Here is a 15,101-nt window from a genome sequence, read left to right as displayed (position 1 = left end):
ACAGTCGGGGTAATTCTATACGACAGCATGACGCTCTTAATACACGTCATAAAATATCGGGAGGGGTGTCAAAATACGAGTTTTGGTCCACGGGTCACGAATCAGAAAACGAATCATAAAAGTGTATCGTTTAGAATTACCAAATTACCGCCGGCCTCTCAGGAATGCGCCGTTCCACCAAGCCCCTCAACTCAATTTGGCCGTCCTATAGGCTGACTACCACCTGTATCAATCTATCATATCGGTTATGTATGTTTGTACTAATTATATTGCACCAGTCACTTTACAATGTAAATCACACAACAGCCGGTAGTAAATTATAATTTATCGAATCCCCCCGGCTCTTCACAAACACCGACCCTGCACCTTATTGGTTTTGTAATTTTTATTTTTATGCGTTAAGCTTCACAGTACTTTCAGTGCAATTATCTTCCTTTATTGAATGCACTATTTATTTTATAAAAAACAAAACCAGAAAAAATGCTTTTCTGCATTTGCCAACAACACCCAATTTTGTTGCATTCGGTGCGCTTTCGAAATTTAATTACGCGTTTATTATGCCATGTAGTTCATATAGATTTTTAATTTGTTTCTTCTGTTTTTATTAGTACATGCAAATTTTGCAAAGAAAAACGCACTTAAAAAAAGATTGTAGTTTCGTAATATTTGGTAATTTCTATTTTTGTGCTTTTTGTTAAATGCTTTTCACCGTTTTCGTTTTTCTAGAATGCTCACATGTTTGGTATTATTACAACTTAATTAAGCAAACAAAAACTCACAGTAAAATTTCGGCCCTCACAAATTTTGATTAATTTCACGGGAAATTTTCACACCCCGAAATCTATGTATTTTTGGAATTTTATTTGTTTTCTTTATACTTTTCCTTAGAAAAAATCACAACTGCTCCGCTCAAAGATTCTCAAATTTGTATTGCAAAAACATCCAATTAGATTTTTTGGTTAAGTAACAGGGTTGCCTTTTTACATATAAAATAACGTGTATGTCATAGCTCACAAAACTCCGACGTAAAGAAACTTAAAGGGCAAATTAATGATGACTTATAACCATAAAGCCATAACCAGATAAAACAGCTGATCGAACCTACCTTAAGCTGGAGACATTGGTGCTTTATCGGTAACCGTAACGGTAACCTTATAACAGCTGATTCGACCAACCTTATGAGAATCAATGCAATCGATTATTGGTGCCGCTAAGGTCGTAACCGTATCGTAGCCAACCAATTGGGTTTTGGTTTACCGTCGTAACGATAAACAGCTGATTACGTTAGGGATACGGATACAGCGATACGACATACGGCACCAATGACTCCGGCTTTAGGGAAATGAATGTAATCGATTAATGGTGCCACACCATAATACTAGGTTCAAACACACACCAAATTGGCAATTTATACTATTTGGGCAATTTATTACGCAATTTGTCATATAATAAATTGTAATAATAAATTGCCAATTTAAAAAAAATTGCGTAATAAATTGTTTCAAACTGCAAATGCAACATTGTAAAGTGTGTTTATTGAGTATATTTAAACGTCAGTTACGCATGGCTGAACTATATGGTTGGCTCATCTCATCAGCTGATTTTATGTCTTTCATTTCACTGGAGTAGGTATTGTCAAAAGAAGATGGCAAACTCAAAATGAAACCAAAACATTGAACACATTTTCTTACAACACACAAAAATTTCAAAGTTTTATGTTTTCATTCCATTTCATTCGCCTAATATCAACACGCACATTTTGATAGTCTGAATAAAGGTATGTTCTTGCTGTAGAGATGAGGCAACCAGCTATCAAATTACTATTGTGTAAGCTAAATCGAGTTGTATAAACAGCACTCAATTCAAATCAAAATTTCCTCAATTTGTTTTTCTGTTTGAACATAGTATAACGCTAACGCCATAACCATACCATAGTCAACCAATTGGTTTTTGGTTTCTCGCCATATCCATAACCTAAAAATATTTGACTTGGTGAATTTAATAACTTTTTGTAGATTTTATTTATTGTTTTGGATACGTTATGACTAAGAGACTTATTTTTTGTGGAATATGCTTTTAATTTTTTGCGTTTTCGTCATTTTTAAGAAATTTTCACGACTTTTAGGTTAAGGCACCATTAATCGATCACATTGGAGATGGTTATGGATATGGGTATGGTTACGACTACGGCGTTAGAGTTAAGGAAGTTAAATTCACACTTAAGCTGGAGACATTGGTGCTTTATCGGTAACCGTATCGGTAACCTTTTAACAGCTTATTCGACCAATCTTATGAGAATCAATGCAATCGATTATTGGTGCCGCTAAGGTCAATCAAATTTTTTATTGGGAGCCATTGGAAGGTTAGGTGGAACTGGCCGGTCCATGAGGACCTCACAAAGACTGAAAGAGTCCGTAGTGTTACCAGAAGTTTGTTTTGGTAACAGTCTAGTTGAGGGGTCGCCTGCTAATACGCTACTAAAAATATCGCGAAAGGTGTCAAACGGCCCGTCTTGATATCAGAATTAATAATGCGAAGGCGTAAAAGAAAATTTTGACTCGTTCAAAAGATATTAACGAAAAACCGACAAATGACCCGCTGGTCCCTCCGAAACCGGGGGTGGTATCCATAGTATTTTTTTGCAGAACGCCTTTCTGCATTGGCGGCATTAGCGGCCTTGGGACCCTGGGTGGCTCCAACACTGGTTTTGAGACCAAAACTATATCCTTTAACGACCAAACTGAAAACCCTATCAAAAACCAGGATCTATGTTATAAAATAAGTCCGTCCTCTTGGAAAATACTAGAAGCTTTTTAGGAATTAAACCACTTGCTGCTTCTAGATCTGACTGCTATCACTGACCAAGCCTAATTTAAAGGCATGTGACGCCAGAAGGCAGTGTGCAGTCAGAATACCCGTCATGTGTTTACAGTCCTCCCTTTTTAATGATAGAAGCAACTGTTAGTCTACGGTTGTAATACCTACACATAATCTTTAACACATTACAGCCCCGCGCTCGAACCCACGCCTTTCCCGCTATTGCTCTTAAAATTTTACATGAATAAGACACTGTTGTGAATTTCCCAACAGAAAAATTGACTTAGCCCAAGGATCCTACAGTATTATAAAAATAATTAATTAAATGTTTGGGTTCCCAGGTATCCCTATAGCAATATCATGTCGAATCATGCATCCTTTTTATTTTTCGAACTTTTTCCATAAAAGTCCACATATAAAAGTGAAATATGTATTTTTAATTTTTGGAGTCCGATAGAACTAGTTAAACTCGGCGGGGACTTCTCTTTTGGCCTTAAAAGATAGAAGTCCGGATTTAACTTTTATTTCCGGACTTTTATTTTTAAAAGTCTGAGTTTAACCAAAGAGGATAGATATTATATATATATTTATCCTCTTTGGCCTTAGTATATCTATCCTCTTTGCTACCCTGCAAAAATTGTTGGATTACGTGTTCCATTTTCTTCATGTTGGAGTACTCTAAAAATATTCCTTTGCAATTCGTTTGCGGACCACCATCAGCCGATCATTGCTCGTTTTTTAACGACCGTGATCACGATACGATGACGATCGAACAGAGTTGCCAAAAGTAAAATATTGCATACAAATAACTGATAATAAAATTTTACTATGGCAACTCTGATAAAATGCAACCGCGCACTGGTTTTAAGCTGGAGTCATTGGTGCCGTTTGTCGTATCGCTGTAGTCGTATCCCTAACGTAATCAGCTGTTTATCGTTACGACGGTAAAGCTGGAGACATTGGTGCTTTATCGGTAACCGTATCGGTAACCTTTTAACAGCTGATTCGACCAACCTTATGAGAATCAATGCAATCGATTATTGGTGCCGCTAAAGCCGGAGTCATTGGTGCCGTATGTCGTATCGCTGTATCCGTATCCCTAACGTAATCAGCTGTTTATCGTTACGACGTTAAACCAAACCCCAATTGGTTGGCTACGATACGGTTACGACCTTAGCGGCAACAATAATCGATTGCATTGATTCTCATAAGGTTGGTGGAATCAGCTGTTATAAGGCTACCGATACGGTTACCGATAAAGCCCCAATGTCTCCAGCTTAAGGTCGTAACCGTATCGTAGCCAACCAACTGGGTTTTGGTTTACCGTCGTAATGATAAACAGCTAATTACGTTAGGGATACGGATACAGCGATACGACATACGGCACCAATGACTCCGGCTTAAACCAAAACCCAATTGGTTGGCTACGATACGGTTACGACCTTAGCGGCACCAATAATCGATTGCATTGATTCTCATAAGGTTGGTCGAATCAGCTGTTAAAAGGTTGCCGATACGGTTACCGATAAAACACCAATGTCTCCAGCTTTATGCATGGTTCAATTATACAGGTTGGCTCATCTCATCAGCTGATTTTATTTATGTCATTGCATGGTCGAAGGGATTGTCAAAAGGAGATGGCAAACTCAAAATGAAACCAACACATTGGCAACATTTTACTTACACATACAAAAATTGCTAAGTTTTATGTTTCCATTCCATACCATTCGCAACAACACCAATACACAGATTTTGACAATTTGAACAGACATATTTTGTTGCTTTACAGATGAGCCAACCATGTATAGTTGAACCAGGTTTTATGTATACATACTATAGAATAGAGAAATATTAGTTTCTTTATTCACGCAAATGCTAAATAACATAAGAATATTCGTAGTAAAAAATATAAAAGTTGTATTCCCCTCTTCATTTACCTTCATTTTAAATTAAATCACTCCGATAATTCTTTCCGACACAATTCCTCTTTAGTACTTTGGCATATGATCCTCTGTGGGTGCTCCATGGAGTACTACAGTGAAAGTACTTTGGAAAGTACTCTGACGTATGTACTCTATGGAATACTCACAAACAAAGCGAGAGTGGGATCACCTACTCCTCTCCTAGGACATCGCAATGTTAATTGGAGCACATTTTTTGTATGAATACAGATTAGTTTTGGAATACTCCAATACTCCCAAAGGAGTATTCCTTACATTATTTATGGAGTACTCGCGTTTTTTGACGGGTATGATATCTTTTGCAACAGCCATCATCCGGTGGCAAAGATCCTGAGCCAGATAAATAATTTTGCATGTAAATGCAACAACAAAGATTTGAGCCAGATAAATCCAGATAGAAGTTTGATTCAATTTGTGAGCCAGATAATTTGTTAATTACTTGTCTTTAGTTTGGTAACGCTGCCTTTAATAAACCTACTTTTTTAAAAATAGATGTCGCTGCTTAGGCTTTCGGCGTATGAGTTAAATGAAAGGTAATAGTTTAGTTGAGGGGTCGCCTGCTAATACGCTACCAAAAATATCGAGAGAGGTGTCAAACGACGCGTATTGTCATCAGTATTAATAATCCGAAGGCGGAAAATAAAAATATTAACTCGTTCAAAAGATATTAACGAAAAACCGAAAAAAGACCCACGGGTACCTCCGAAACCGGGGGTCGGGTCCATAGTATTTGGGCTGAGTTAGCGGCCTTCGGCCGCGCTTATAAAAAATAACCCTGGGCTGTGCCATGCCAAGTCCGGGTGTGTGGTATGACCGTGGCTACCTCCACGGTGATGCACAATTTTTTTTGTGGATACGAACACAACAACAACCACATGGAAATCGCCAATTTCAACTGCAAATATCTCCGGACAGAGATAAATTGAGACCTCACTCGATATTTTTGGTAGCGTATTAGCAGTCGACCCCTCAAATAGACTATTACCAAATGAAAAACAGCAGTGACATCTGCCTAACACATTTCACGTGTGCGAAAATATCACGATCTCTGCTTTTCAAGTCTCTCAATGATCCAGAGCATTCCCGTGAGAATTGAGCGTGATTCTAAACCTTAAAACTCGCTGGATGACGGCTAACATCGCGCCAACTTACTCATCGATATTCGACATGAAGCGTTAAGGCTCCATTACTGATACTTACACCCCTATTATGAACTCGTACGATACACGATAAACGCTTGCAATCTGTTCTACCGTATTATGAAATAAATTCTAGCGTGTGAAACTCGATCGTTAGCGTTTATCGTTTATCGTGGTATTGCCATACGCTAACTATCGCATACGCTGTTCAATTTTCTACGTTAGCTATCGCTGATAAATTTTTCCACGATACGTTGGTAACTATTTAAATAAAAGTAAATATACAATTATTACATAATCCAAAATAATCCAACTACAGCCTCATTCCCAACACTCTGTTGCAACACCCTGGGCAAGAAGCCTTAAAGTGGCACAAACCTTCAAAATATTTGGGATGGATGGCCTATGTTTACGGGCGCGCAAACTGCCTTTTATTTCTGTTAAGACATACTCTGACATCAATTTTGTTTATTAAACTTTTTTTACTTTTAGTATGTCAAGTACTTACAGTGCAGAGTTCATTTCAAGAAGATTGGAATGATCTCTCAATTTTCTTCTTTCTGTGGAATCTATGCAAGTTCCGTCAATTTGTTCATTTGAGTTTATATAAAAGGTAACAGAGGTTGCATAAAACATTTTATTATAACAGCTTTTAAAAACTTTTGCCACTTTTACGTACAAGACAAATGAATTGTTAGTATTTACGTTTTGTTTTGCTACCTGTTTCGTATAGATTCACAAAAATTTGTAAACAAAACTCTGCAATAGTACATCTATCGGGCGTGTGGAAATCGCAATATGAAAGCTGATTTTTTACGATACGCTAGGAAGCGTTTATCTTCTATCGTATGAAAATTCATAATAGGGGTGTTGGCATAGACTTGACTTGGCTTGCGAACTGTCACTTACAGTTCTGTTAAATGAACATTGCATGTTACTGATTACTCAAAACTTAACTTGACTTAGAAGTCTGTTGAATTTTGATTTTCTGTGTAAGTTCTAAGTGACGTTTACATTTTGAGATGCCATTTGTTTGTTTCCATTTCATTTTGACATTTTGTCATACAAATTGACATTTATTTAAAAATAAATTTCAACGCTGATTATGATGCCAGATTTTTTGCGCCAAGTGGAGTATAATCGTGGTTAAGTTGCCAAGTTTACGCCAAGTCGAGTCAAGTTTATGCTAAGTGTTAGTAATGGGGGCTTAACGTTTACAACACTGCCGGTCAGGAAAGCAACCTTGCATTGTGCGCAAAATGTCAATCACCTGGTATTCCACATTTTCTTTCGTTCTTTCTTTTTATATTTGTTTACATCGGCTGAAATATCATGGATTCAGCGAACGAATCATCTTTACGGAATTTATTACAAACTTCTCATAACAAAGTAAGTGGAAACAATAAGAAACGTCTATACAACAGATACAGAACATTACAATTGAAAACCCATATGAATTACAGCCTAATCCACATAGTTCGCTACAACCACAGCAGCCGGCAGCCACACCAATCGGTGAACCAAAGGAAGTACAACATGAAATCAAATTGCAGTGAGTACCTTTTTATCTTATAGGCCCGACACATAAGATAGTAAATTGCATGGGGAGCGACAAATAGCCTATGTGTTGGACCTATTACTAATATTCCCAGTGGCAAATAATTTAAATGCTATATAAACTTTGTTTATGCACCCAGGAACGTTGTGGCTACTGTCTCGGTAGCTTGCGAATTGAATTTGCAAGATATAAATTTTCGAACACGTAACTCAGAATATACTCCATCTCGTTTCCATGGTGTTGTTATGCGCATGCGTGAACCACGTTGTACGGCGCTAATATTTAGTACGGGCAAAATTATATGCACAGGCGCACGTACAGAGGCGGATGCAAATTTGGGTTCAAGAAAATTTGCACGTATTCTACAAAAGTTAGGTTATCCGGTTAAATTTATTGATTTTAAGTTACAAAATATTGTAGCAACAGTAGATTTAAGATTTCCTATTCGTTTAGAGAATCTTAATCAAATGCATGGACAGTTTAGCTCATATGAACCGGAATTGTTTCCTGCCCTAATATATCGTATGGTGAACCCTCGTATGGTGATGTTAATATTTGTAAATGGTAAAATTGTGTTCACTGGCGCTAAGGCTCGTAAAGATATTATGGATTGTTTGGATAAAATTTATCCCACTCTATTAAGTTTCAGGAAAAATTAAGGCGGCTTTGTAATATAAAAAATTATATATGCGTGTATGTATGTACTTTTAGTCAATTAGCGTTTCAAGTTCTGTTAGTCATTTTATTATACTTCTAGAAGATATATCTTTATAACTTAATATACCATTAAAGTGTGTACTTAAATATTCAATCAAAGGCTTCCCTTAATAACCCTTTCAGCATTTATATGGTAAAAGTTTACACCATTTTCAGATTAAAATGAGACACCTTCAATTAAAAATCAGATTATTCAGTTTAAAAGGGGAAAATTTCAATTCAAAATCAGACTTCAACTTAAAACGAGAAAGCTTCATTTAAAAACGAGAATTTTCCATTTTAAAATTGGATTGTTCACTTGAAAATGAGAAAATTTCGAGTCAAAATAAGAAAAGCTTATTTAAAATTCAGATTAGGCAATTCAAAATAAGAAACCTTCATTTTAAAATAGGAAATATTCATTTGAACATTGGAATAGTCATTTTAAAATGAGAAAACAACATTTAAAATTAAGATTCTTTAATTTAAAAATAAAGTTTTGTTTTAAAATGAGAATATAATATCGTATGCGCTTCAGTTTTGAATAAAAACAAGTAAGGAAGGCTAAGTTCGGGTGTAACCGAACATTACATACTCAGCTGAAAGCTATGGAGACAAAATAAGGGAAAGTCACCATGTACGAAAATGAACCTAGGGTAGCCCTGGAATGTGTTTGAATGACATGTGTATCAAATGGAAGGTATTAAATAGTATTTTAAGATTGAGTGGGCCATAGTTCTATAGGTGGACGGCATTTAGGGATATCGCCATAAAGGTGGACCAGGACTGACTCTAGAATTTGTTTGAACGATATGGGTATTAAATGAAAGGTGTTAATGAGTATTTTAAAAGGGCGGCCTTTGTTCTATAGGTGGACGCCTTTTCGAGATATCGCCATAAAGGTGGACCACGGGTGACTCTAGAATTTGTTTGTACGATATGGGTATTAAATGAAAGGTGTTAATGAGTATTTTAAAAGGTCGTGGGCCTTAGTTTTATAGGTGGACGCCTTTTCGAGATATCGCCATAAAGGTGGACCAGGGGTGACTCTAGAATTTGTTTGTACGATATGGGTATTAAATGAAAGGTGTTAATGAGTATTTTAAAAGGGCGTGGGCCTTAGTTCTATAGGTGGACGCCTTTTCGAGATATCGTTATAAAGGTGGACCAGGGTTGACTCTATAATGCGTTTGTACAATATGGGTATCAAACGAAAGGTGATAATGAGTATTTTAAAAGGGAGTGGGCATTAGTTCTATAGCTGGACGCCTTTTCGAGATATCGTTTTAAAGGTGCACCAGGGTTGACTCTATAATGTGTTTGTACAATATGGGTATCAAACGAAAGGTGATAATGAGTATTTTAAAAGGGAGTGGGCCTTAGTCATATAGGTGGACGCATTTTCGAGATATCGCCATAAAGGTGGACCAGGGGTGACTCTATAATGTGTTTGTACGATATGGGTATCAAATAAAGGTATTAATGAGGGTTTTAAAAGGGATGGGCCTTAATTTTATATGTGAAGGCGTTTTGGAGATATCGACCAAAATGTGTACCAGGGTGACCCAGAACATCATCTGTCGGGTACCGCTAATTTGTTTATATATGTAATACCATTTCATTTCATTTCATTTCATTTCATTTCATTTATTTATTACGGCAAAAAAGCCTAATTCATAAATTAAATTATATTACAATTTACTATCTTATTGCTAAGGTTTTACAATATTCATAAAGTTTTGCTTTAAAAGCCCCGATTTCATTGCAACTTTTTATATCTATAGGCAGTTCATTGAAACTTTTTAGACCTTTATAAAAAATATTTTGCTGATCTATTTCAGTTCTGAATAAAGGCAGTTTGAAATTGTGTTTATTCCTTGTATTAATGTTATGTGTTTGCTTAACTAATACTACGTTTTTACTTAGATATTCAGGTACATTTTCACTTTTAATATTAAATATAAACTTCATAGCGTGAAAAAAAATCTTTTGCTTTACACTTAACCAGTTCAAACTTCTCAGCATATCAGCCGTACGAGTATCTCTAGGTTTTTTAAGAATAAATCTCATACATCTGTTTTGCATCTTTTGAAGTTTATCTATTTCTTTGTCTGACACAATGAATAGAATAGATGGGCAGTTTACAAAGTGCGGTTCTATAATGGACTTATATATAATTATTTTGTACTTTTTTTGAATATATTTGGATGTTCTCTGCATAACCCCAATTTTTTTCGCAACTTTCTGGACTGTGTAGTTTATATGTTCTTCAAACTTGAGTTTGTTATCAATTATAATTCCCAAATATTTTATACTGTCAACTTTTTGTATGCTTTCATCATTTATTTTTAAACCAATTATATCCTCATTAACGTTCCTCCTTGTTATTATCATAAATTTCGTTTTATTTATATTAAGTTTCAGTCTATTTCCGCACAACCATTTATACAGGTTATTCAGTTCATGTTGTATTTTAGAAAGTGCAGAATTAATATTATTCTCACTAATCATTATTAATGCATCATCAGCGAATAGTTTGATTTCACAACCTTCAATAGCGTTAACTATATCATTAATATAAATTAAGAACAGTATCGGTGCCAAAACTGAGCCTTGTGGTAACCCTATGGGTACTTCCAATTCATCAGACATCACGGTATTTATAACCGTTTTCTGTCTCCTCTGCTTCAAATAGCTGCGAAACCAGTCAAGTTCTATACCAGTTATACCAATACGTTCCATTTTTTTGATTAAGATCTCCCTATCCACTGTTTCAAAAGCTCGTTTGAGGTCTAGGAAGACTGAAACAACCACTTTTTTTTTATTTAACTCTTCTTTCCAGTCATGTATCACCAAATTAAGAGCTGTCTCACATGAATGTTTCTTTCTAAAGCCTGACTGCTGGTGGGCTAGTATATTATTATCTTCAAGGTATTTCGTTAACTGGTTCTTAACATAAGCTTCAAGTATTTTACAATCACTAGGCAGGGTGTTTATGGGTCTAAGTTCTTCAGGTTTTACTGTCTTTTTAACTTTTTCCACTGGTATCACCGTTGACGTTTTCCACTTTTCTGGTACAAGACCCTCTTCTAGGCTGTTATTGATTATTTGTGCGTAGAAATATCCTGTATACGATATACAATCTTTAAGTACTCCATCAGATATAAGTTTTCTGCCGCCTATTTTATATTTGAACTCTTTTAGAATATTAATAACTTCATCTGTTGTTATTTTGGCAAACTTTAATCTAGAATTGACTTGTACATCACTTAGTGCTATACGGCAAGGTTCTATGATGTTATTAATTTCTATTACGCTATTTATAAAGAACCTATTTAGACCATTTGCCAGCTCAGTTTCATTTTCTACCATCATACCATCTATTATCGCCTTTTTAATCCCTTCGTTATCTCTCGTTAAGCAAACCGCTTGCTTAAGATGTTTCCACATTTCTCTGGCGTTATTTTCATTCATTTCGACTTTATTTTCCATATATTTAACTTTCTTTATTTTTACTAGCTTTTTGTAGATACGATTTATATTTTTATATTCGTTCCAATCACCTGTTTGTATCGCAAGCTTATAATTATTATATTTGCATTTATTCATTTGCGCCAGTTCTCTGTCGTACCATTTATTCATAAGCTTGATATGAACTTCTTTTTCATACGTTAAACTTTCCATAGCTTGCATTATTATGTTGTTCACTAATTCGACTTTCTCATCAATTAGTAGGTTTTCATTTATGTTGAAGTTACATGATCTCAGGATGCTTATTAAGATTTCACTATTATATTTATCCCAAGCTGTGATTTTCTTGGTCATTCTCATCTGGTATGATTTAGACGTTTTAATATTGAACATTATTGTTTCGTGATCTGAAATTTTGTATGCAGGCAAATTATTGCACTGTATTTCATCTGAATTTGAATATAATAAATCAATTTTAGATGCACTTGCATCTGTAATTCGAGTATTAAATTCTACTTTTTGGGTCATACCCATCACAGAAAATATCTCATTCAATTTTGTACTATATGTTGATATGTAGTTCATGTTTATATTAAAATCCCCGATTAGTATATTACATTTACTTCTTTCAAATTTATCGATTAATATTTCATTTAGGTACTCGATAAACGCTGCATCACTTGTGCTTGGTGAATGATACAGAACCCCTATTTGCCACTTTTTATCGACCTTTTTCAATTTTATTATAATGCACCATAAGTTCATATTGACACTAGCATTATAAATTACATTTATCTCCACTGTCCTATGAACATACACTAGTACTCCTCCTGTATGCCTGCTGTGCGAGTCGCATCTAACCATATTATACGATGCTATTTCTAATTCGCTGTCTTCAACATCTTTCGTTGTACACGTTTCCGAACATAATATGATACTTGGTGTATGTACTTCAGCCAACACTTCCAGTTCACATTTGTTTGATACTATGCTGTTAATATTCAAGTATATGCACTTAAGTTCATTGTGTCTAGTCTGCAGTCTTTCTTTGTATCGAATTTTCTTCAGCGGTATCTCATTGAATTGTGGCGGGCTTATCAGTGCGTCGGGTGTTCGCTGCTAGTATCCTAGCCTTTGTTTTTTTGCATTCAAGTGCTTTAGGTAGACTGGGCACTGTCTGCTATTGCACGAGTGATTGACATCTAGTCCTAGATTTAACTTCTCATTTGCCTTTATGCAGTTTATACACTTGTTTGCTGGTTGTTCATTACATTCAATGGTCTTATGCTTACCCAAGCATTTGGTACAAACTTCCTCGTTTTTGCATTCAGTCGCCTTGTGATTGTATCCTCTACATTTGAAACACGTTGTCACATCAACGCCATCGTAAACTTTGCACCTTTCCCATCCTACGTTGAGCTTATCCAATTTTAAAGCATTAGTAAACATTTCCTCGTCCACTCCAATATTGCGTTGTAATAGTTTTTGTTGCTAGTTTTAACATTATATTGCTTAATAATTTTTATTTCACCCTGTTCTAGGCATTTGTTTTGCTTTCTTAGACACTCGATCAGGTCATCTCTATTCTTTTCAAACTGCATGCCTGTTATAAATAATTTTGGTTTATAGTCACGTGGTATCTTTATTTCATATTCATCACTTATTTTTTTATCCATAATTTGTTTAATCTTATTTCTTTCATCTTCATTAATACTATCGATCACCATAATACCATTATGGCCCGCTTTAATGTCTGTTATCTTTAGCTCGTTAGGGTTAATTTTATTATTTAGATCTTGCCTTGTTCTTTCACTAGTTTGTTTTGCCTTCGGTTTAACAATAATAGGAGCCCGTTTCTTAAGCTCTGGAACGGCCCTAGCTGTGTTTTTATTTTCACCCGTCCTTAGAATATTTGCATATGTTTGTTGTGGTATCCCATCGTTCTTCTCCTTTACTATTGTTTTTATTTCACTACAAAATTTCTCATTCTCCCTCCCCACTACTTCAGCTTGATTTTTTATTTTCTCTGCTATCTCCCGCACTTTCTTAATTTCAGCTGCATTTTTAATATACATTTCTTGATGCATTTTTAAGGTCGCCAAACGTTCATTGTATTTTTCCTCCATTGTTTTCATTAACGCCCGCATCTCTTTTTGGTTGGTTTTTAAAGCTTCTTCAAATTCGTTTTTGTATTCTTTTAAATAGCCACTGTTCCTATTAACACTCTCTTGCATGTCTCGCAATACCAGATCAATATTATGTATGTATGTAATACACTCTTCGCAAATAAAATTCACCATTGGATGTGTTCCTATTACAGTAGCTTTATAGCTATCCAAGCCGGAACATTTTGCTGCCGAGTGGTATACTTTCGCACACACACCCACACATCTAATTCCCGTCTCCCCGCGAATTGCAAGTGAACAGTATTCCTGCCAAGATTCCAAGGGCTTTTGATTTCGCCCTGCAGAAATTTTTCATTTTCTTCTACTTAATTCTTTTCTTCATGGTGGCAACCACAGTTAACCACCTTAATTTTGATGTGTAACTGAAAACAGCGCTATCTTACGGAAACGTTTAGTAATGTGATGCTTCTATAAGGCAGCCATGAGATATCTGTCAAACAAATATTTCAAAATTCCTAGCGCAACGGTCATTTACAGTTATGAAATTTCAATCGAAATTGCGAATTTCTAGGCCGTGAGCGTTTGTGAATATTTTTTCTTTGATGGTGAGCAAATACTATATTTAGCTGTTTATTTTTGTGCAAAATACGTATTCCAATACTCTAATAAGTGTAAAATCCAACTCGAGCTTGCCAAAATGTTTGCAATAATTTGACTTTTTCAAAGTGGTTAGCAGAGGTAGCCACCGCTCGGTAAGTAGCTAAACTTTAAGCGAATTTAAGTGAAATACAATATAGAACAAAAATTTAGGGTTTTTTGAGAAAATGACCAAGAAGAAGTTATCTGATCGTGAAATTGAAAACTTACTGATATATGAAGATATACCTTCAGATACTGATAGCTGTGTGGGTGGAGATGGATCTGATGAAGACGAACCTGATATTGAAGACGTCCCCCTTGACTCGCAACAGTTTTCACTTGGTTTTTTCCATCTGATGAGGAGTTTGACTCTGACGATGAAGCTCCCTTATCCCATCTTCTTGGACGTAATCAGCCCACTACAGAAGGTATTCCGCTACTAGCCCTTTGTGTGGGCCCTCCAAAGTGGAAGAAAGCTTATACAATTTTAGCTCCTGAAAACTTTACAACTTCAAGCCATTTGCCGGACGAAACAACCAGTCTAGCTGAACACCAACAATTGGCCCCTCTGAAAATTTTCAATTTGCTTTGGACGGATAAGATTATGCGACACGTAACATTTCACACAAATCTATATGAGGAACAAAAAGGAAGTACTTATAAACCAGTTACCACAGATGAGATATCGGTTTTT

The 15,101-nt window shown here is 35.6% G+C and overlaps 2 protein-coding genes across 8 annotated transcripts in view; one reads left to right on the top strand and one right to left on the bottom strand.

Moving 5' to 3' along the window:
• Hydr2 (abhydrolase domain-containing protein 2) overlaps positions 1-923 on the bottom strand; it is a 49,770-nt gene extending 48,847 nt beyond the window's left edge. For 3 of the 7 annotated variants that reach the window (XM_067767621.1, XM_067767626.1, XM_067767627.1), the window contains exon 1: positions 780-923. The gene's annotated coding sequence lies outside the window, so the exon portion shown is untranslated. The other 4 variants (XM_067767622.1, XM_067767628.1, XM_067767625.1 and 1 more) reach the window with 3 other exon arrangements.
• A 6,285-nt stretch (positions 924-7,208) lies between these two features.
• On the top strand, positions 7,209-8,628 carry Trf (TBP-related factor). Its single transcript, XM_067769974.1, has 3 exons — positions 7,209-7,306; positions 7,381-7,469; positions 7,615-8,628. Exons 1-3 carry the CDS (start codon positions 7,250-7,252, stop codon positions 8,132-8,134), a joined length of 666 nt encoding a protein of 221 aa, XP_067626075.1. The 5' UTR covers positions 7,209-7,249; the 3' UTR covers positions 8,135-8,628.
• Positions 8,629-15,101: the final 6,473 nt, after the last annotated feature.

This window comes from Eurosta solidaginis, chromosome 2 (genome assembly GCF_040869045.1).
Source record: "Eurosta solidaginis isolate ZX-2024a chromosome 2, ASM4086904v1, whole genome shotgun sequence".
Lineage (NCBI taxonomy): Eukaryota > Metazoa > Arthropoda > Insecta > Diptera > Tephritidae > Eurosta > Eurosta solidaginis.
The sequence above is the reverse complement of the archived record's forward strand: the minus strand, read 5'-3'. Positions and strand labels throughout refer to the sequence as shown.

Excerpts from the sequence above, each read along its gene's own strand:
- Trf (XM_067769974.1), top strand. The coding sequence starts at position 7,250 with ATGGATTCAGCGAACGAATCATCTTTACGGAATTTATTACAAACTTCT. Across the intron at positions 7,307-7,380 it reads TACAAACTTCTCATAACAAA|CCTAATCCACATAGTTCGCT; the intron begins GTAAGTGGAAAC and ends TATGAATTACAG. Across the intron at positions 7,470-7,614 it reads CAACATGAAATCAAATTGCA|GAACGTTGTGGCTACTGTCT; the intron begins GTGAGTACCTTT and ends TTATGCACCCAG.